The following is a 21,612-nucleotide window of genomic DNA, read 5'->3' on the forward strand; positions in this document are numbered from 1 at the left end:
TAAACCTCCAGATTTTGTCTGAGCAAAGATTGGGATGTGGATCTAGGGTATTGAAGTGGGGTCATAAACACAAGCGATTCTGCAGACCATGTGAGAAAGGGAATGAAGAGGGGCACCAGAGGGAGGTGTTAAGCAGGCGAGGAGAAGAGAAGAGTTAAGGGGGGGGGGGGGAACCGCAGTAGGAAGTAGAAGATGAGAGAAGGGACGGGGGAAATTATAGGAAGGTAGAGAAATAGGGTATTTTTGGGGCAGGATAAAATTAGTTCTGGTGTAAAGACCATCTCTTTTAAAATGTAGTGTTCAGAGAAGGAACCGTGAATAAGAAATAGATCTGTGGGTGGAAAATTAGCCAATACCAGAATTCTAAAAAGGAAATTCCTTTAAAAATAAGGAATACTGAACTACAGAGCTAAAAGGTGATAGTATGCTGTATACATTTCTCCAGTCAGCCCACTCCTGCTCCTCTCATTTTCCATTCCTTGTCCTGGCTTCCCTCTTGTCCCTTCTCTTCTCACCTGCCCATCACCTCCCTTTGGTTTCCCTCATCCTTCCTTTTCTCCCATGATCCTTCTTCAGTTCTCTCTCTCTCCACCCATCACCTCTCAGTTTCTCACTTCACCCCAGCTCTCTCCCCTTCCCCTTCAGTTGGTCTACCTATCACCTGCAAGTTTGTACTTCCTCTCCCCAACCTTTTTGTTCTAGCTTCTGCTGATGGATGGTCTCCCCCTGAATTGTTTGTTCCACTCTATAAAAGCTACCAGGCCTGCTTAGATCCTCCAGCATTTTGTGTTGCTCTGGATTTTCAGCACCGACAGAATCTTGTATGTTTCTGAGAATGCATTGGTTCAAATTAATTCTCTGCTGTTTTTGTATTTAAAGGCAAGCCTTGTCTTTATTCTGCAGCATCAATAACATGCTGACCGTTATGACTCCAAGGCTGTTTCAGCTCAATCTTAGCTTTGAAATCATAAAAGCATTGCACACAGAAGAAGGCTTTATGTCCCTTCAACTTCAAGGCATCTCCCCGCAGAACATTCCACGCAATTAAACAGAAAAGCTGGCACTCCTCAGCAGGTCAGAGACCTTGGAGTGAGAAGCTTGGTTGCTGAACTTTCTGCAGAACTGGAGGGCTGCTGTGGAAACCGTTGTTTTCAAAGAAGTATGGAGGAAGGTTCAGAACAAGGTCACCAGGATCTGCCTGCATTGTGACGATAAGGGGAGGGTGGACAAATCTGTGTTGCTTTCAATAGAGCATCGGGGGCTGATGTAAGATCTGATAGTTGTTTATACTATTATGAGAACCATAGATAGGGTAGACAGTCAGAATCTATCTTGGACACAAAATATTTTTGCAGTTACAAAGACTAGGAGGTGATTTGTCTAGCAAAGTCTTTGGTGACACACAAAATCTGTTCAAACTCCTAATGAAACATAGCCACTAGCCTTCTTTGTAATCATATTTGTCTAGCAAATTTCTACAGATGTACCCCGGAGAGCATTCTGAGTGGTTGCATCACCGTCAGGTATGGAGGGGCCACTGCACAGGATCGGAGAAAGCATAAAGTTACAAACTCAGTCAGCTCCATCATGGGCACTCACCTCCCCACCATCGAGAACATCTTCAAAGGCAAACCTCATGAATGCAGAATCTGTCATGAAGGACCTCACCATGAAGTACCCGCTTGGAGTACTGTGCTCAGTTCTGGTCGCCTCACTACAGGAAGGATGTGGAAGCCATAGAAAGGGTGCAGAGGAGATTTACAAGGATGTTGCCTGGATTGGGGAGCATGCCTTGAGAATTGGTTGAGTGAACTCGGCCTTTTCTCCCTTGGAGCGACGGAGGATGAGAGTTGACCTGTTAGAGGTGTATAAGATGATGAGAGGCATTGATCATGTGGATAGTCAGAGGCTTTTTCCCAGGGCTGAAATGGTTGCCACAAGAGGACACAGGTTTAAGGTGCTGGGGAGTAGGTACAGAGGAGATGTCAGGGGTAAGTTTTTTATGCAGAGAGTGCATGGAATGGGCTGCCGGCAACGGTGGTGGAGGCGGATACAATAGGGTCTTTTAAGAGACTTTTGGATGGGTACAAGGAGCTTAGAAAAATAGAGGGCTATGGGTAAGCCTAGTAATTTCTAAGGTAGGGACATGTTCGGCACAACTTTGTGGACCAAAGGGCTTGTATTGTGCTGTAGGTTTTCTATGTTTTTATGTTTTTCTATGTATAGATAGGGTAAATGAAAGCAGGCTTTTTCCATTGAGGTTGGGTGGGGCTACAACCAGAGGTCATGGGTCAAGGGTGAAAGGTGAGAAGTTTAAAGGGAATATGTAGGGAAACTTCTTCATTCGGAGGGTCGCAAGCTCAATTTCAGTATTTGAAAAAAAGTTTAGATAGGTACATGGATTGTACGGATATGGAGAGCTATGGTCCCGATGCAGGTCGATGGGAGTAGGCAGTTTAAATGGTTTTGGCATGGACTATAGAGGGACAAAAGGGCCTGTTTCTGTGTTGTACTTCTCTATGACAGAATCAGTGAAAGACTGTCTCAACTTAGGCGTTCAGCCAGAGTGCAGAAAACTACAAACTGCAAATACAACAAGAAAGAAATAATAATAAATAAATAAGCAGTAAATATCGGGATCCTGAGATGAAGGTTCCTTGAAAGTGAGTCTGTTAGTTGCGGGGATGTTTCAATGATGGGGCAAGTGAAATTATTCCCTTTGGTTCAAGACCCTAATAGTTGAGGGGTAATAATTGTTCCTGAACCTAATGGTGTGAGTCCTGAAGCTCCTGTACCACCTTCCTGATGGCAACAGTGAGAGGAGAGCGTGTTGTTGGGTGATGGAGGTCCCTGATGATGGATGCTGTAATAAGCCTTATTCTGGTTCTGATCTAAAATCTTTTTCCCTAGGCAGAGATGTTGAAGACTGGAGGACATAGCCTTAAAGTGAAAGGGGGGGGAGGGGGGAATTTAATGGAGCTGTGCTGAGTGAGTTGGTTTTTAACAGAATGGTGGGTGCCTGCTGTGTGCTGCCAGGGGAGATGGTGGTGAATGTAGATACAACAGTGGTATTCAAGGTGCTTTTAAACAGACATGTGAATACGCAGGCAATGGATCATACGATCGCTGGAGGGATTATAGTTTAATTCAGCGTCATGTTTGGCATAGACTTTGTGGACCTAAGAGCCTGTTCTTGTACTGCGCCTATCTTGTATAGGAACAGGTAGAGGCCATTTGTTGGTCTTTGAGCCTGTTCCAACATTCAATAAAATAATGCTGATCATCGAGATTCAGCACTTTATTCCAGCTTTTTGCCTGGATTGCTTGATCCCTCCTGCCTAAGAAACCTATACAGCTCCTTGAATATATTAAATAATTTTGCCTCAACTCCCTATAGTGGTGAAGAAATTACTCCATATCTGGGTCATACATGACATCCTGCATCCTCAGCTGGTTACTCTTGATCCCAGACATCCTTGTCCTGGGAATATTCCTTCCCATCTGCTCCAGTTAGAATTTTTGTAGCTTCTTGGGTGCTTCCTTCTGCAACCTAATGTAGATAAGCTTAAACGATCCAATCTGTTCTTGCGTATTGTCCATGCCCCCCACCCCCCCATAGCAGTCTGATGAATCGTTCCTGCCATCTCTCTTCATCAAAAACATCCTTCCTCAGAAAAGGAGACTGAAACTGCACACAACGGCAGCAAGACCATCAGAAACAGGAGCAGAATTGGCTATTTGTACCATTGAGCCTGATCTACTATTCCTCTCATCCCATTCTTTTGCCTTCTCCCTGTAACCTGTGATGCCCTTTCTAATCAAGAACCTGTCAACCTATACCTGACGTTTCCACAGCAACAGTCTGTGGCAATGAATTCCACAGATTCACCATCCTCTGACTAAATAAATTTCTCCTAATCTCTGTTCTAAATGGATATCCTGCTGTACTGAAGCTGTGTCCTCTGGTCCAAAGACATTCTTGCTCAAATCCCTTTACTGCAATTTGTTCCTTAACTGCCTACTGCAAGTGCTTGTTTACCTTCAATTCATTGGTGCTCAAGGACAGTCAGGTCTGTGGTACTTCCCCTTTCCCAATATCTTTCCACTCAGCTAATTTGCCTTGAGTTTATCCACACCATTATACATTGCCCACTCCTCAACAGTATCCCCCTCTGGGCTCCCCCGCTCCCCCAGCTTTGTGTCCTCTGCTGGTTTAGAGATTCCACATTTAAATCTTTCATCAAGTCATTATAAGTCATTGTGGACACTACCCACACGACAAACTCCTTTCTCCAAAAGCTTCCTTATAGAAAGTGCTACAGGGTTATTAAAACAAAATGCACGCCTTCTTAGAAGTTTCTTCCCCCAGGCAGTTAATCTGCTCAACCATTCTGGTTAGTTCATCTCACCCTCGTTTATCTATACCACTACACCCTCCGTTACTGCACTGCACCACTGATACTTTAAACTACTTTTTAATGTCGTTTACATTGTAAATACATGTTAATATTTATGTATTTATACACATTTTATTCCATATCAAAACTTTAACCTCTAACATTTTTGTATAATTGTTGAATGTTGTTTTTTGTTGCAAATCGCACCACAGCAAATTCCTAATACGTGTAAATGTATATAGCAAATACTGATTAATGTACCTGTAAAGGTGTGTGAAGCAAATCAGGTGGATTTGGTTCAGAAGAGTCAAGTAAGGGTAAGGTTTCGGTGGTTGACACCTGTAATTCAGTCTGCGTCAGCACCTGTTGTGTGCTCGGCCAGAAGCTGTACTGCTCCCTGTGACTATATAAGTTACTGGCATGATCTTGTGAAGTGAATCTTCTGATCCATTGCTTTTGACCCACAGGACGTTTATGACAAAGTGGAGTACCTGAGTTCATTGGGGAAGTCACAGACAGCATTCGTGCAGAGAGACGCAGAGATTGGTGTGGCCGAGGCAGAGAGAGATGCCGGCATCCGGGTAACCATTGTTCACTTGTCGCTGAAGACCATAAAACATAAGAATAGGATTGAGCCATTTGTCCCGTCATGTCTGCTTGCAATTTATTTTCCTCCTCAACCCTATTCTCCTGCCTTCTTGCCATAACCTTTGATGCCCTTACTAATCAAGAATCTATCAACCTCCACTTTAAATATACCCAGTGACATGGCCTCCATAGCTGTCTGTGGCATTGAGTTTGAAGATTCACCACCCTCTGGCTAAAGAAATTCCTCCTCATCTCTGTTCTAAAGGGATGTCCTTCTATGCTGAGGTTGTGCTCTCTGGTCCTATACTCACCCACTACATAGCACCATCCTCTACATAGCACCATCCAGAGACAGAGAAGCAGTTTCAGCGACAGGTTGCTATCGATGCAATGCTCCTCAGACAGGATGAAGAGGTCAATACTCCCCAATGCCATTCGGCTTTACAATTCAACCGCCAGGAGTAAGATATGTTAAAGTGCCGGGGTTAGGACTCAATGTATTTAAGTAAACTACTTAAGAACTTTTTAAAAGCTATTATAATGCTTTTTGAGAGGGTGATTTTAAATGCATATCATATTTTTACTGAGGTAAGTATTGTATGTAATTAGTTTTGCTACAATAAGTGTATGGGACATTGGAAAAAATGTTGAATTTCCCCATGGGGATGAATAAAGTATCTATCTATCTATCTACAGGGAACATCTTCTTTACATCCACTCTATCTAGGCATTTCAATATTTGATAGGTTTCATTTACATCATTCCCTCATTCTTCTAAACTCCTGTGAGTGCAGGCCCAGAGCCATCAAACATGCCTTGTATGTTAACCCTTTCATTCTCAGAATTTATGTGAATCTCCTCTGGACCTTCTCCAATGCCAACGCATTTTTTCTTAGATTGCGGGGCCCAAAACTGCTCACAATACTCTACATGCTGTCTGATCAACACCTTATAAAGCATCAGCAATACATCATTACTTTTATATTCCAGTCCTCTGGAGACGAATGCTGACATTGCATTTGCCAGGGTCTCTGGTTTCTAGGAGAGGCGGTGGGCGATGTTTGTATTTTAGTTGCAGAAGCAGAGGGTTCCTGGATACACTGGTACCCACTTCACTGCACTGCCGAGCGCTGTTTGCTTCCGAGCCTGGTCGCTCACTTGGGTGTATCCTCTGTAGTTGAGGAAAGGCACCCATTCACCCTCTGGCTGCACCCCAGGGTGTGCAGCACCATCACAGAGTGGAGTGAACACTGTGATGCTGCACAGGTTGTGTTAGGTGGTCTCATTAGAGACAGCAGTGGGAATTGAACCCGGGTCACTGGCACTATAATGGCTTTATGCTAACTGCTATGCTGTCGTGCTGCCCCAATGCTTTTAATGAAATGGGAGATGCTCAGTTTTCATTTCTCTACTAGGTGCTGCAATGACATTCCGGAAGATTACTAAAAGGATGTCTTTAATGTCCACTGAGTGACAGTTAGGTGGACGAGCTTGGACATTTCAACCACAGTGGGTATAGCAGTGAGCCTGATTATTCCTGTGTTTGTCCTGTATCCCTAAAACCCACAGGAAGCTGAGTGCAAGAAGGAAGCAATGGATGTTAAGTACAGTGCGGACACCAAGATGGCGGACTCCAAGCGAGCCTTTGAGATGCAGAAGGCAGCTTTTAATCAGGAGATAAATACAAAGGTAGGTGTGTGAGTATTATGTACATCCAACACTGCCACTGGCAGTTTAATAAGGTCGGACACTAAAGAATGCAGAATGTTAGCGGCACTACCGATTACTGGGTAGAGGTTGTCTCGGTTCTGAGCCGGCAGCTCAGACTGGTCTCCTGTCAGTACTTGTGCTCTACAGCAAGCTCTTCTACATCACGCTCAATCACTCTATCCTACTATTCCTACCAGATTTCCAATTAACATTTGACTAGGTGTGGCCCATCAAAAGTTGTTTAAACAAAGTGAAAGCTCACGTCTGGAGGTAATGTGTTGGCCTGGATAAAAGGCTGGAAGGCAAGCAGGTTGCCAAAGTGTAAAGGGAGATGTGCAGGGGCCTCGGCTGTTATATAAATAACCTGGTGGAGGTGCTGAAGGCACAGTTGCTGAACTTGCTGATGACACAGGGAGGTCATAAGTTAATTGTAAAGAGGACAGAGGGAGGCCACAAAGATCAGTTTAGTGAGAGGGCAAATATCTCATAATTGGGGAAAATGTATTAATTTCAATAGGAAAGTTTAAGTAATTTGAATATCTAAATAGGAGAGAGATTTGTAGAACCTGTAGGATGGAGGGTGCTGGATGCCCTAATATATGGTTTGCTAAAAACTCGGTCAAAGTTGCAGTATGCTATGGTGTAGTTAAGTATTGCTGAGACTACTCCTGTTGCTATTGTTGCTTGTGTTGTTCTGCTGAACATTGTGGGCATGCTACGTTAGTGCTGGAATGTGTGGGGACACTTGCAGGCTGCCCTTAGCTTGGTTGGTTGTTAATGCAAATGACGCATTTCACATGTACAGTACATGTGACAAGTAAATGAATCTGAACCTGGAGTGCTGACTACGGCATCAGTTTCCTTATTTCACAAAAAGTGCTAATGCATGGGAAGTAGATCAGAGTCACTTTTCTGGATATAACAGGAATAGGCAAGTTACCTCCTAAGGAAAGGTTGAACAGGCTAGGCTTGGAGTGAAACAAGATTTGATTGAACCCTGACAGGTCTTGACAAGGAGGAAGCAGAGAGGATTTTTCCTTCTAGACTCTGGGATCACTGTTTAAACATTAGCTCCCCATTTCAAACTAAGATTGTTTTGCTGAGGCTCGTTTCTGTGGAACCCTTTTCATCAGAGCACAGAGGTTGATTGATAGTTGATAAACAAGGGTGGGAAGGGGACCAAGAATGTGGGGGGTCAGCAGGAAAAGCACTGAGATGAGGTTATAGTCAGATGAGCCATGATCTTGTGGAGCTGAGGTGAGTGACCCTGTCCTGCTCCTGATTCAGATATTCTCATTTGAATCTGTTAGATACTTCAGCCACTCTCTCTGATTGAACAAATTCTGCAACCTCTCCAATCTCTGGGTGAAGATTAAAATTAAAAACTTGAAATGGTGGAACTCCAGAATAAAAACAGGAGATACGAGAAACACTCAGCAAGTCTGCCAGTATCTGCAGGGGAAGAAACAAAGTTAATGTTTTAAGCCAACACCATCCCTTAGAACCGGGAAAAATGTGCCAATATTATTTTTACTCTGTCCGATCTGGTGATTTTTCAGTCATCTGAGTGCTGATGCTTATCTAGCTTTCCATATTGTGGAAGCTGCAGCAAAGAAAGGGTTAAAAGACTGTGCTAACAGAACAGAGCTCAGACACTTGGTGAGTGTGGAAGTTCATTGAAACAAAAGCCAGGATAATGAACTGACAGGGACAGTGTGCAGGCACCCAGGCTCAGCATGTGCACCCTTACTGTTCGAGTCTGAGCACCAAGCATGCCAAGACAAGATTGACTGAGCTGACCTGTTTGGCAGAGGAGAAAATGGGAGCTGGCTGAACAGTGGGGAGTTGAGTAGGATTGAGGGGTAAGAAGAGGCTGGTGGATTTGGAGCAATGAGCTACATCGTTAGATCTGCAGTAGAACGATGGGAAGTCTCAGTGTGTTCAGAGCACCAGGAAGCAGCAGGTTGATTAATGTTCCCAATTAGAATTAGCTTTAGTTTTCACATGTACATAAAAATAAAGCTGATCTTTAAATCTAATCTTTAATCTTTCAATCAAGTCAGCTGGTCTCTTATTCACGGGGATTGATACTGTGTTGTGGTCCACACCTTGCCTTCCCTCTTCCTCTTTCTGAGTTGATTGTTGTACCTTGTTTTCTCAACTGTATTCAGAAAGCAGAGGCTCAGCTGGCATACGAGCTACAGGGGGCCAAGGAGCAGCAGAAAATCCGGCAGGAGGAAATTGAGATCGAGGTGGTTCAACGCAAGAAGCAGATCGACATTGAGGAGAAAGAAATAGTCCGCATGGACAAGGAGCTGATTGGGACAGTGAAGAGGCCGGCAGAAGCTGAGGCTTTCAAGATGCAGCAGCTAGCAGAAGGCCAAAAGTGCGTGTGTGACTGCTGTCCCCGTGACTGCTTTCCCTCAGTATATTTATCTCATGTTAATGAAACTCTTGTGGTGTATCTGACCGTGGGAGTTGTCAGCTGACAGAGTGCCGTGTGATCTTTTGTTTCTCAATCAGAGCTGGGCCACAGTTCAGCTCTTGCTGCCTGTTCCACCATTGTCCTAAGATCATACATGGAAACAGACCCTTTAGCCTAACTCATCTGTGTTGTATTGCCCCGTGAGCTAGTCTCAACTGACTGCATTTGCCCCATAACCCTCTACGCCTCTCCTGTCCATATACTTGTTTGGATGACTAATGAGCCTATTTCAATGGCTATTTGCTCCTTCCAAACACGTACCGTCCTTTGTGAGAAGCTGCCTGGTGTTCCTCTGATCATAAGCCTATGCCCTCTTGTCTTTAGCACAGTTCCTTTGAAAAGGACCAGTCCGGGCAAAATCCTGGTAAATCTTTTCTGCACTGTTTCCAATTTAATAACATCTTTCCTACACTAGGGTGACCAATACTATACACAGTACTACGTGTATTGGCCATGCCATAACTTGCCAAATGCTGTACTCAGTGCCCTGACTGAAGGCCAGTAGGTCAGGCACCTTAATCACCGGCATATCTATCTATGATGGTGCTTTCAGCAAACTATGCACCTGTACTCTTAGATCCCTCTGTTTGGTAACACTGCCCAGGGCCCTACCATACACTGTCCATTTCCATGCCCAGTTTATTCTCTAAGCTCCATCCAGTGGACATTTCTTCTTTCCACTTTATGCAAGCTCGCCCCCCTCCCCACACTTCTTGGCCCTGCAAACTAACAGCTGTGGGAAATGCAGGGATTATTCCTTCGGTAATTTGAAGTCTCATCCATCCCCCATTCCATCTGAATGATATCTTTTTTTCGCAGCCTGTGAATCAAGGATTGTTAATTTGAGTCCTGCACTAGATACATGCGTATACGAATCTGGATGTTGGATACTGTGCCAGATAAACTGTGAAATTGCCACCCATGTTAGTTTCCTTCTGAGCATAAATGCAAGAAAATAGGGGCAGAAAAAGTCTTCTCGGCCCCTCCAGCCTGCCCTGCATTCACTACAATCACTGATCTATAGTGACTTCATCTCCAGGCCCTTTCCCTGTACCCTCAATTCCATGATCTTTCAAAAATGTGCCTGGCTCTACCTTAAATACTTCTAATTTAGTCCAGTTAATAATTATTAATGCATTCCAATTAATAATCTAGCCTCCACAACCCAGATTCCAGAAAAAAAATTACTTGTCTGCGGTACTCCAAGTGTGTCCTATGTATGAGTGAACTCCAAGCCCTTTGCAAGATCACCTACTCCAAACTCAATCTGACCCCTCCCTCCCACAGAGCCCTCTATTTTTCTTCTATCCGTGAGTCTTTTAAGTCTCCCTAATGTACCTGCCTCTCCCACTACCCCTGGCAGCACATCCTACACATCCACCACTCTGTGTTTTTAAAAAAACAACTCCAACATCCCCAGTATACTTTCCTCCAATCACCTTAAAATTATGTCCCCTCGTATTGGCCATTTCCACCCTGGGTGTCCACATACCATCTCGTACACTCTTGTCAAGTCACCTCTCATCTTCTTTTGCTCCAAAGACAATAGCCCTAGATATCCATTATCTGAATGTTTGTTCGGTCTCTCACTGTCTCACTATCCTCGTCAAGTTGTGCCCTCCCACTGCGGCCAGAAGTCCTGTCCACCCTGTGTGTGAGAGATGTTTGTTCACTCTCCCAGTTTGGATCAGTGGCCGCACTATAAACCTACCTCATTCCTTGATGTTGTACAGTAGTGGAAGGTGCTGGGCTAAGATTTGTGGGTCTCATGTCTGCAGAGTGAAGCAAGTGCTGATCGCCCAGGCTCAAGCTGAAAAGATCCGCAAGATCGGAGAGGCCGAGGCTTCTTCTATCGTAGCCATTGGAAAAGCAGATGCAGAGAGAATGCGACTGAAGGCCGCAGGTTATCGGCAGTACGGAGAGGCGGCCAAGATGGCAATGGTGCTGGATGCTCTTCCCAAGGTAATGTGCCCTGTGTAAAGGTGCTGGGAGATTTATACGCATGCTGTTGTTAGTAAGACCAGTGGAGTAGTATTTCAAAGTTGTCAATGGTGCAGGTGAATGAAATAAGTGGAAATAACTAGATTCTAGAGGGAGATGGGATTGCATCTAAGAGTAGAATTAGGCCTTTTGGCCCATCAAGTGTGTTCTAACATTTGATCATGGCTATGTTCTGTCAAACTCATTCTCCTGCCTTTTAACACCATTACTAAATCAAGAACCTATCAGCCACCACTTTAAATATACCCAATGACTTGGCCTTCACAGCCATCTATGGAAATGAATTCCACAATCCACCACACCCTCTAGCTAAGGAAATTCCTCCCCATCTCTGTTCTAAAGGGCCGTCCTTCTATTCTGATGCTGTACTCTCTGGTCCTAGACTCCTCCACCACAGGAAATATTCTCTCTATCTAGGCCTTTCAGTATTCGGTAGGTTTCAATGAGATTCCATCCTGATTCTTTTAAACTTCATTAAGTATAGCTTCAGAGATGCTCCTCATATGTTAACCCTTTCATCCTGAGATCATTCTCATAAATATGTGGACCCACTCCATTTTGAAAAGGGTGAATGTGAAAAGACCAGGGAAGTGTGATTAACAAGAGGAACTTGAATTCAGCCAGTATCAGAGTGTTCCATATTCATCAGTCATGGGCTGAAACTGAGCAGTAAACATGTTGGATATTCATGTGTGCTTGCTGATCACAGAGCTGTGCACACTGGCAGCACGTGCATGGGATTTAGGTTGGTGTTGGATGGGCCTGGTTAGAGTTCCTTCCCTTGGTCATAATCCCATGGGGCACGATGTGTCTCAATATCCATCGCACTGTGCATTCAGTCCCTGGTGCCCCTTGGTTGTGGCAGTCTACAGAGGCCTGAGGAGAGAGCAAGAAAAATGTGGAGAAGAGGGTTGTTCAGTGTAGCGATCAGGAGGTGAGGATGGAGGAGTGTTTATCCTGCTGGTCAAGATGGTGCCAAGCTGTGGTCTCTGTCGAGATCATGGCTCAGACTCCATTGTTTTGTTCATTGGGTGGTTTTGAGGGTGGAAAGTGGAGTTAGCGGGTCATGTTAAGGTTTACAAACAGGGATATCGCAGAGTTTTAGGTAAAGCCTCTGCTCAACATTCAAAAGCCAGTGGTGGGGATGGGTGACGAAAGACATCCATGGATTTGTGCTGTCCCAGGCCAGCGGGTACCGGGATTAGATGCCCATGTGAACAGGAAGCATGTCAGTGAGCCTGGATTTTGAACCTGGAGTCACCGGGTAGCCTGTGGGTCAACACAGAAGAATTTGAAAGTTGAAGCCTGTAGCTGGAGGCTGGCGGTCGTATCCCCGGTTTGGTGGACTGTGTATGAGCGTGGGGCTTGTTTTGCATCTTGTGTTCTGCTGAGCATCGTGTGTATGTTGCCTTGGAGCTGGAATGTGTGGGGACATGTGTGGGTGTTGCCAGCACATCCTTATGAATGCGAAGGATGCATTTCACTGTACATGTGATGTATAAGTGAATCTGTATGTTTGAACTGTGGTGTTTGGTCTGTTCACGGTAACCTCTGTTCCCAGATCGCCGCAGAGGTTGCAGCTCCGTTAGCCAAGACAGACGAAATAGTGATTCTTGGAGGAGACAATAACCGTGTGACGTCGGAGGTCACGCGTCTACTGGCCGAGGTCCCAGCCTCTGTGCACGCTCTCACTGGGATCGATCTATCAAAGGCGAGTACCCATTTCCTTCCAATGTTGTTGATCTGCGCTAGACTTACCTGTCCAATCCTTTGTACTTCAGGTAGTTTGAGGGCAGAAAATTTTACTCGTTCAGTCATCTGATATGAGGTTTGTGGAATGACAATGGATCAGAACAGGCTGTTTGACCCATTAAGTCTGTACCATACTACTGTACGAATATCATTCCCCACCCTCTCCCCATAGCCCTGCATGTTCTTTCAGTTACCTTCCCACTGACCTTTAGATTGCTACAAGAGAACAGTACCCCCTAGCAGTGCACTTCACACAACAGGCTCCTCCACCCCAACGAGCACAACCCCAATTCCTCCAGACTTGCTATGTGACTGAAAATCTTTACTCCAGGAGTAATTGTTTATATAACTTCTGCAACCTTTCCAAGGCTTTTTCTCTCTCAAATATTGCACCAAGAATTGTAACCATAAAGTTCATCTCTACTCTTGTATTCTGTTTATAAAGTACGGTAAGCCCTTTGATGTGCCTTTTAACCTAGCTGACCTCCTTCACCCAAGAATGTTGACATACTTCCTGCATAACACTGTTCTTGTACCTCCTTTCAAATTATGCCCTTAATCTTCCCTTCCAATAGAAATGTAGCATTTCCCATTACCCAGCAGTAAACTTCATCTGCTTCCTGCCTGCCCCCCCCACCCCACTAGTTTCTACTGTCTTTTGGAAGTCTATGACTGTTCTCAGAATTCACTAAACCTACAAGTTTTGCATAACCTGCACATTTGGAAATTGTACGGCTTTGATATAAAGGAGCCTCATGGTCCTGGGACTGGGAAACTCCATTGAAATTCCTTCCATTGTGAAAGTCAACCTTTCCCCTATCGTACTAGCCAGTTTTGTCTGCAAACAATTTATTCCATAGTTTTCAATTTTGGTGACAAGATGCACATCTGAGCTTGTCTCATCGTCCGCATTTGGCCCACGTTTCCCTGAACTACATATGCATCCATTCAAGTGTCTTTTAAATGTTATATCGTAACTGCCTCAACCACTTCCTCTGGCAGTTTATTCCATATGAAGACATTTCCCGGTCAGACTGGGCTCCCAATCTTTTTTATATCATTAACCAGTACCATTAAGCAAAGGGTCCATAGACCCCAGGTTGGGAACCCCTGAGTTAGAGAGATCTTAATCAGCTGGAATGACAAAGAGTGCTTGCTTCAGATAAGTGTGAAGTGTTTGGGAAGACAAATCAGGGTAGGACTATCACTGAATATTTAGGCCCCTGGGGAGTGATCAGAGGGCTCCAAAGATGCAGAGTTTCCAGAAAATGGTGCCAACAGTAGACAGATTGGTGGAGAAGGCTTTTGGCACTCAGGCCTTCATCGGTCATGACATCAAGCATTGAAGTTGGACAAGATGGTGAGGCCACATTATACTTCCCTGTGCTAGGGAAGATGTCATTAAACTGGAAACAGTGTAGGAAAGATTTCTGACGCTGTTGCCAGGACTTGAGGGACTGAGTTGGAGAAGTTGAAGAGGTTAGGAGTTTTTTCATTGGAGAATAAGGGGTGACCTTACCGAGGTTTATCATATCATGAGGACACGGATAGGGTGAATACAGGGATAGGGAACCAAAGTGAGAGGTCATGAGTTTTCAGGTGAGAGGGGAGCGGTGTAATAACCTGAGCAGAAGCTTTCTCACCAGAGGGTGCTTTGTACATGAACTGAGCTGCCAGAGGAAGTGCTTGAGGCAGGTACAGTATAACAGTTTAAAGCTACGTGGATAGGAAAGGTTTAGACTCTAAACCAGGGGCTACTGATCTCTTATGCCAATTCGAGTTCAATTGTCATTCAACCGTTCACGAATACAGCCAAACGAGACAGCATTACTATGGGTTCGAGCTGCTAAAACACATTACCAACAATCACACACGAGAACACATTCACGGAATAAAAGAGTCCTGACACCCCCCCCCCATAACACCGCAACTTGAAGCTCGGTTCCTGCACATGCAAGTCAATGAGCCCATTCAGAGTATCAATAAGATACAGTGACGTAGAATCGTTTTGATTGCCCAGCCCTGTATTCACCCTATCTGTGTCCTCATGATATTATAAACCTCAATACGATCACTCCTTATTCTCCAATGAAAAAACTCCTAACCTCTTCAACTTCTCCAACTCGGTGCCTCAAGTCCTGGCAACAGCATCAGAAATCTTTCGTACACGGTTTCCAGTTTAATGACATCTTCCCTAGCACAGGGAAATATAACGTGGCCTCACCAATGTAGCATCCCAGACCACCAAGATCCTCTCAACCCCCCTCCCCAACTCCCCCCGATGCCCACTAGACGCCATGTGGCTTTGAGGCCACTCCTTGCATATGCAAGCACGTATAGTATATTAGCAAAATTACAACAATACAGAATATACATGTATATAGTCCAGACCCCTCAGTCGACCACAGCTGCGCTGTGCTGGTAGAGCGCAACAGCTGGGACACCTCTCCCCAGGCGGCTGAAAAGCAAACAGCCCCACAGCTTGAGGCCCGAGTCCATTGAGTGCCACCAAAAAAAATCAGCAGTCAACCACGACAGAGCTTGTCTTCCGCCAGGCAAGACCCTGGGAGGGCAGCGCTGACTCCATTCGGAGCAGTGCGCCACATCGGCCTCGTCTCTTCGCTACGGTGGCTGCAAACAGCCGACACCGTGACATCAAGTCTTGTCCTCACTGTGACCGAGGCCAGGGAGCTCCCCCTCCATTGTCCCCAGCTCTCACCCAATAAATCAGCAAACTGTCCAAAGGGGTCTTATGATCACAAGAAAAGGGACCATGATGACCACTCGCTATTTGACTGTAAGCCTCCATTGACTCAGACACAGCTCATTCATTATCTCCACCAGCGAGCAATTCACTCATGGTGTAGACCTGCAGTGCTTTAAGTTCTTAGCAGGATCTTACGATCATTAGAAGCAAACAAGGGGTCTGTAGACCCCAGGTTGGGAACCCCAGGTTTAGAGGAACACGGGCCAAAAGCAGGCTGTGTGATGAGCTCAAATGGGCAGCTGGGTTGACATGGACCAGCTGGGCCAAATGGACTACTGGAATCTTAGGCTCATCATGAATGTGACTTTTGCCTCCAGGTCATGTTCAAGTTGCAGACTTTAGGCTAACACATCTTGTCAGCAGTTAAGCTAGACAATCACAGCTTGACAGCAGTTAACCTACAGAACCACAGTTTGGTAGCAGGTAATCTAGACTACCTCGACTACCTTTTTCCAAAGTTGCTCCCTGGCCTGCTGAGTTCCTCCAGTACTTTGTGTGTGTGTTGCTCAGATTTCCAGCATCTGCAGATTTTCTCTTGTTGGAAATACTCAGCAGGTCAGGCAGCATCTGTGGGGAGAGAAACAGTTGCAGTGTTTCAGGTTGATAAGTTGTTGCCTGGCTACTCAGTGTCTCCACCATTCTATTTTTAATTTCACATTTTGTTTTTTTGGAACAGATTTTTCTTTTTGAGATGCTGTCCTTTAAGTGAAACTGATGGTTTTTGTATCAAAGAATTTCAGGAATTGTCCCTGATGCTGTTCTCCCTGAAACATCTCTCGAGCTCTAATCAAAGTAGTTCTGACTCAGTTCAACTCCTCTCTCAATGTTACGTTCTGTTTCTTCCCTAGATTCCTTTGATCCACAGTTTAACCAACGCCCAGGCTTGATCATCAGAGATCCATTTAGAACGTTCCCCTGCAGAAAGTACGACTCCACAGATCTGCACCTCAGAATACTTAAGGATCACCTTTTCTATGGATAATTTGTGCGATTTTTCCTTTTTAATTTTTTTTTGGTTTTCTTTCAAACCTCTGGTGCCTTAATTTAAGAATATCAATCAGTTTTTTTTAAATAATCCGAATTTTTAGTCATTGGTGTTCATTTGTTCATACCTTGCTTTTGGACTCAAGCCCATGTTGCAGGTTGCCATCAGAAAACACAATCAGCTTCATGGAAAGCCGGCCTTTTAAAGCTTACTACGGATTCCTTTTTGCTTAATTTCAAGCACCAACATCTACCCTAAGCTGCCCTGGTGCTGCTGAAGGTGGGGAAGAAACGGCAGCCATTGGGCTACTCATTCCTGTTCTCAGGCTTCTAAATTTTCACATGGGATACCTAAACTCTTCAACTAAACTTCAGAGGACACTTTTGAAGTGCCTTTTGTTATATTTAAGCCAGTCCCTCAACATTCTAAGAGCTCCCTGACGCATCCTGCAACATGGACAAAAGACCGAGCAGCAGGTGACAAGTACTGAGCTCCAACAGGCCCGATGTTTTTTTTTAAAACTTGCTCATGGAATGGTGAAACCGTGAGGAGCAGCTAATCCTGCGAAGTTTCCTAATGAATGTCTCAGAAAGAAGCTAAAGTAGTTTGTTCAGTTTGGTGGTTGAGGATGTGTAGAGGTTATATTCCACAGAATCGATACTGGGCATGGTGTTATATTGTGTACATTAAATTTGGTTATACTTTAAAAATGGCCTCTACACACCAACAATCATATTTCTTTTGGATCTTGGCAAGTGCAAATAACCGGCACAGGTGATGATTTGCTGGTTGTTGCCTGTGGGACTAAACACGATACAGTGCCTCAGAGAGCTGTCAAACATCATTTCACTCCAGCTGGCAGAGCTAAAAAGCTGCCTCATTCTTTCCCTGCATCCTTGCAGGATGATTCTTCAGCCATGGCCTTAGGGAACAGCCTGGTCCCTGGCCATGGGTGACCTACTAAGTTATGACTGCAGAGAGCATGCTTACTGGAGTGAATCTACAAGTGGAGACCTCCAGTGATGCAATTCACCTTCCAGCAAAGTGAAATTGCAGAGTTCATTTTGCTCTTTAGTCCTGTGTCCACTGGCCCACAGCTGTAAGTTTCTGATCTCACTGGGTTTTCCCTCTCTAGTGCTGAGGAATTATTAGTAAGAATCCAAAAGGACCAAGGTCCATTCTTGTCACTGAAGGCAGCAAATTCCCATATTGTAAAGCTCCCTCATAGCAGCTAAACCACCTTCTCCAGTTTCCCAAAAGTCTTAAATTGCAAATTAGCCAGCTTGGATGGAATCCATCTCCGGGCTGTATCACCGCAAGAAATTATTTTAAACTGCTGAGTAGCGATGCTGAACGAGCAGAGTACTGTCATGTACATCGTTAACTTTGTTACTGCACGTGTGATTTTTAACTTAACTGCCCTCCCAATGCAAATAGCTTCATACTGGTTAAGCGTAGCCTGAGGTTTCCAGTGTCGATCTGACAGATTATGCAAATTCTAGAAAGCCATTTAAATATTATCCTTGGTGCATGGGCCCCTCTCCCCTCATGTGAGTGGCGCAGGCTGGCACGCCAGTCGTCAGCTGGGTGCTCCACATGTTCCCTGTATCTTTTCCCAAAATGTGTTCCTGAAACAAAAGCCTTAAATGCACAGCTCAATAACAAAGGAGAGAAGAACAGATTTTAACCCTGCCAGACTTCGTTTCTGTCACTGTGAAGGAACTGTTATGTATAATGTGACCTTTCCCAATTCCTGGTTCCATTTCTTTCTTGATCTTCTGTACAATGGGGATGAATATTATAAAGCAGCCTTTGTCTCTGGGTTAAATAGATTTTCTCCAGCATGGGGAAGGTGGTCCCAGGTATGTGAAGCTGGCTTTCGGGTGTTTAAAGTGGGGGGGGGGGGGATGATCTGTACAGTTACCCTCTCCTTCTGGAGGTCCAGATCAGCTTTAACTCTGCACTTTAGCCTCTGACTAGCCCAAGATCACATCACCACGTCTGACCCAATGCAGTGCTGTTAACTGGACTGTGGCATGTACAACCAGCCACACTTTTTTTAATGCGTTGACAATGTAAACTTTTTAAAATTAATTTTATCACATTTCTTTCCTGCCAAAAATAACTTTGATTTGTTACAAATGATGCATCTATTAAAAAAAATCAAGATATCTGCATTGAAAAGTAAGTAAAAAGAGGAGCAAATGTGGTATATTTAATATATACTCGATAACACTTCTATAGAAATAGTGGTACAATATGTATACAATAGAAAGTAATTCATGTAATCTGTTTTTTGAAACTGAATCACATCCATGGGAATCTCTCAATGGAGTATGATAAATATTGACATGCTGGCCCAAAGTCTCTTTGTCTTCTCTTCATTCAGTCCAATGAGTGAACCGCGGGGCCTGGGTGGTTTCAGCAACTGGTCCGGATTGAGTTCGAAGTACAGCCGGTTTGAAGAGCATCCATACAAACGTACAGGTTCTTTTAAACTGCAGTTCCTTAGAAGGAGTGTGGTGGATACATGCTCTCTGACGTGTGTGTTTGGGCAACGTTGGGAGTATGTTTCCATGGAACCCGCCTCACTAAGGTTGAAGCCTACAATTCAAAGTTCAGAGTAGATGCATTATGAAAGTAGGTACACATCACCATATACAACCCAGAGGTTCACTCTCTGGCAGGCATTCACAGTAGAGCTGAGAAATGCAATAGAATCAATGTAAAAAGATACAGAGTCTGGCAACCTACGTGCAAAAGAAGACATTGTGCAAATACAAAAGTAATTATAATACTGAGCTCAAGAGTTGTAGAGTCCTTAAAAGTGAGTCCATAGGTTGTGGAATCAGTTCAATGTTGAAGTGAGTGGAGTTATCCACGCTGGTTCAGGGGCAAGTTGAGTACCTGCAAATCCATTGGTCATACACTGCTCGGCTTGCCTTGCCGTCCCAGTGCCCATGTGTTTGGCATGGGATCGCTGTTGTGGGAGTGTCCTGCCATGAGATCTCGCCAGTGTTGCTGCCAGTCTGCTGCACACTCAGGTCAGAGAGACAGGTGCATCCAAAGCCCAGGTGGGAAACCAAACAGCAACTGTAATCAATGTCAAAGTAGCAAACACTGTCCACCTTATAGTAGTGGAGCACAGCAGGCCAGGCAGCATCTGTAAGGAGAAGCACTGTCGACGTTTCGGGCCGAGACCCTTCAGTTAGTCCTGACGAAGAGTCTCAGCCCGAAACATCGACAGTGCTTCTCCTTATAGATGCTGCCTGGCCTGCTGTGTTCCACCAGCATTTTGTGTGTGTTGTTTGAATTTCCAGCATCTGCAGATTTCCTCGTGTTTCCACCTTATTTTATTTGTTTCTGGCTTCCACCCCTTCCCTTTCCAGTCCTGATGAAGGGTCGTAGCCCAAAACATCGATTGTTTATTTCCAAACCTGTGTGTTGCTTCATATTTTATTTGCTATTTGTCATTCACATCGTGTGCTCACTTCGTTAAATTACACAAAACACTTCTGGACGTGGTCTCACTTTGCTAGATGATTGGTACAGAGGCATCCCAGTCATGTCTAAACCCAACTATTTACAGCTTGGCACTTTACAGGTTGGGGATTTGACATCAGCTCTGAACCTGGATCCACATCAGCAGCTTAGCTGTGTTAACCAACATCGCGAGGAATGGTAACTGGCATGGTGCTGCTTCCATTAACACTGGCTGCCAACTACACTCAAAGGTGCCACATAAAAGTCTCTGTAGAAGTCTTAGGCTCATATATAGCTAGAGTGCCTAAGACTTTTGCACAATACTGTATATCAGTTAAAATAGGAAGGTGTTTGGGGAAATAGAAATAAAAGTATTTATCTTTGTATCAGTCCAGTAATATTTGGTTACTGCAGGTTTCCCCCTTGTACATTGGTGGGACTCAAAAGCTGGTGAACAATTGATTCTAATACTATAAATTTAAGGGAATAAACAATTGACATTTTGAACTGAGCCTGAAATATTGACTGTTTATTCCCCTCCATAGACGCCGCCTGACTTGATAAGCATTTTGTGTGTGTTTCTCTGGATTTCCAGCATCTGCAGAATCTCTTGTTTAAATTTAGAATCTACACTTAGTCAAGGAAACCAGCTCCAAAAAATATTTCCTGCTGTTGGAGTATGTTGTGCATCTAGTTGCTGACCAGCTAGTGACGGGGTACAGGGGTCAGAGACAGAACCTGAAAGCTGAAAAGTTTAAGGGGGAAGTGAAAGGAAACGACTTCAGTGAGGTCACGAGAGTATGGAATGAGTAGTACATGCAAACTCAATTTCAACGCTTAGGCAGGTACATAGTTAATAGGAGTATGGAGGGCTTTGGTCCGGTGCAGGTTGATGGGAGTAGCAATTTAAATGGTTTCAGCATGGACCAGATCAGCTGAAGGGCTCTACTTCCCTGACTCTAATGATGCAAATTATTTAAATGAAGTACAGACAGAAAATTATGTAAATACTTAGAAGATCAAGCAACAGCCATAAAGAAAAGCAAATTCAATATTTCAAAGTCAAGTTTGTCAGCATAGTGGTTCGCATAACGCCTTACAGTACCAGCAACCTGGGTCCAATTCCTGTCGCTGCCTGTAAAGTTTGTCCGTTCTCCCCATCACCATGTGGGTTCCAGTTTCCTCACACAGTCCAAAAACATTCTGGTTGGTAGGTTAATTAGCCATTGTGAATTGTCCGTGATCAGTCTAAGATTAAATTGGAGGATTGCTGGGCAGCACAGCTCAAAGGACCAGAAAGGTCTGTTCCACACGGTATCTCAATAAATTAAAATCTCATGTGCAGTGGCATCATACACCCATGGCATCCTATAAGCAGCATTCACAAGACAAACATAAATTATACATAATGAAATTTAAAAGACACTAAAATAAAAAACAAACT

At 44.4% G+C, this 21,612-nt stretch overlaps 1 protein-coding gene and 1 long non-coding RNA gene across 4 annotated transcripts in view; one reads left to right on the forward strand and one right to left on the reverse strand.

The window, feature by feature from the left end:
• Positions 1-19,049, forward strand: part of LOC140731584 (flotillin-2-like) — a 132,887-nt gene extending 113,838 nt beyond the window's left edge. For all 3 annotated transcript variants that reach the window (XM_073053120.1, XM_073053119.1, XM_073053121.1), the window contains 6 exons: positions 4,865-4,978; positions 6,555-6,674; positions 8,867-9,081; positions 10,959-11,142; positions 12,743-12,892; positions 16,549-19,049. In XM_073053120.1, coding sequence (XP_072909221.1) covers positions 4,865-4,978; positions 6,555-6,674; positions 8,867-9,081; positions 10,959-11,142; positions 12,743-12,892; positions 16,549-16,587 — 822 coding nt within the window. In that variant the 3' untranslated portion in view covers positions 16,588-19,049. The remainder of the gene's footprint in view (positions 1-4,864; positions 4,979-6,554; positions 6,675-8,866; positions 9,082-10,958; positions 11,143-12,742; positions 12,893-16,548) is intronic.
• Positions 18,812-21,612, reverse strand: part of LOC140731585 (uncharacterized) — a 50,830-nt gene continuing 48,029 nt past the window's right edge. Inside the window, exon 2 of the long non-coding RNA XR_012099871.1 lies at positions 18,812-19,289. This is a non-coding gene — a long non-coding RNA (uncharacterized lncRNA). The remainder of the gene's footprint in view (positions 19,290-21,612) is intronic.

This window comes from Hemitrygon akajei, chromosome 8 (assembly GCF_048418815.1).
Source record: "Hemitrygon akajei chromosome 8, sHemAka1.3, whole genome shotgun sequence".
Lineage (NCBI taxonomy): Eukaryota > Metazoa > Chordata > Chondrichthyes > Myliobatiformes > Dasyatidae > Hemitrygon > Hemitrygon akajei.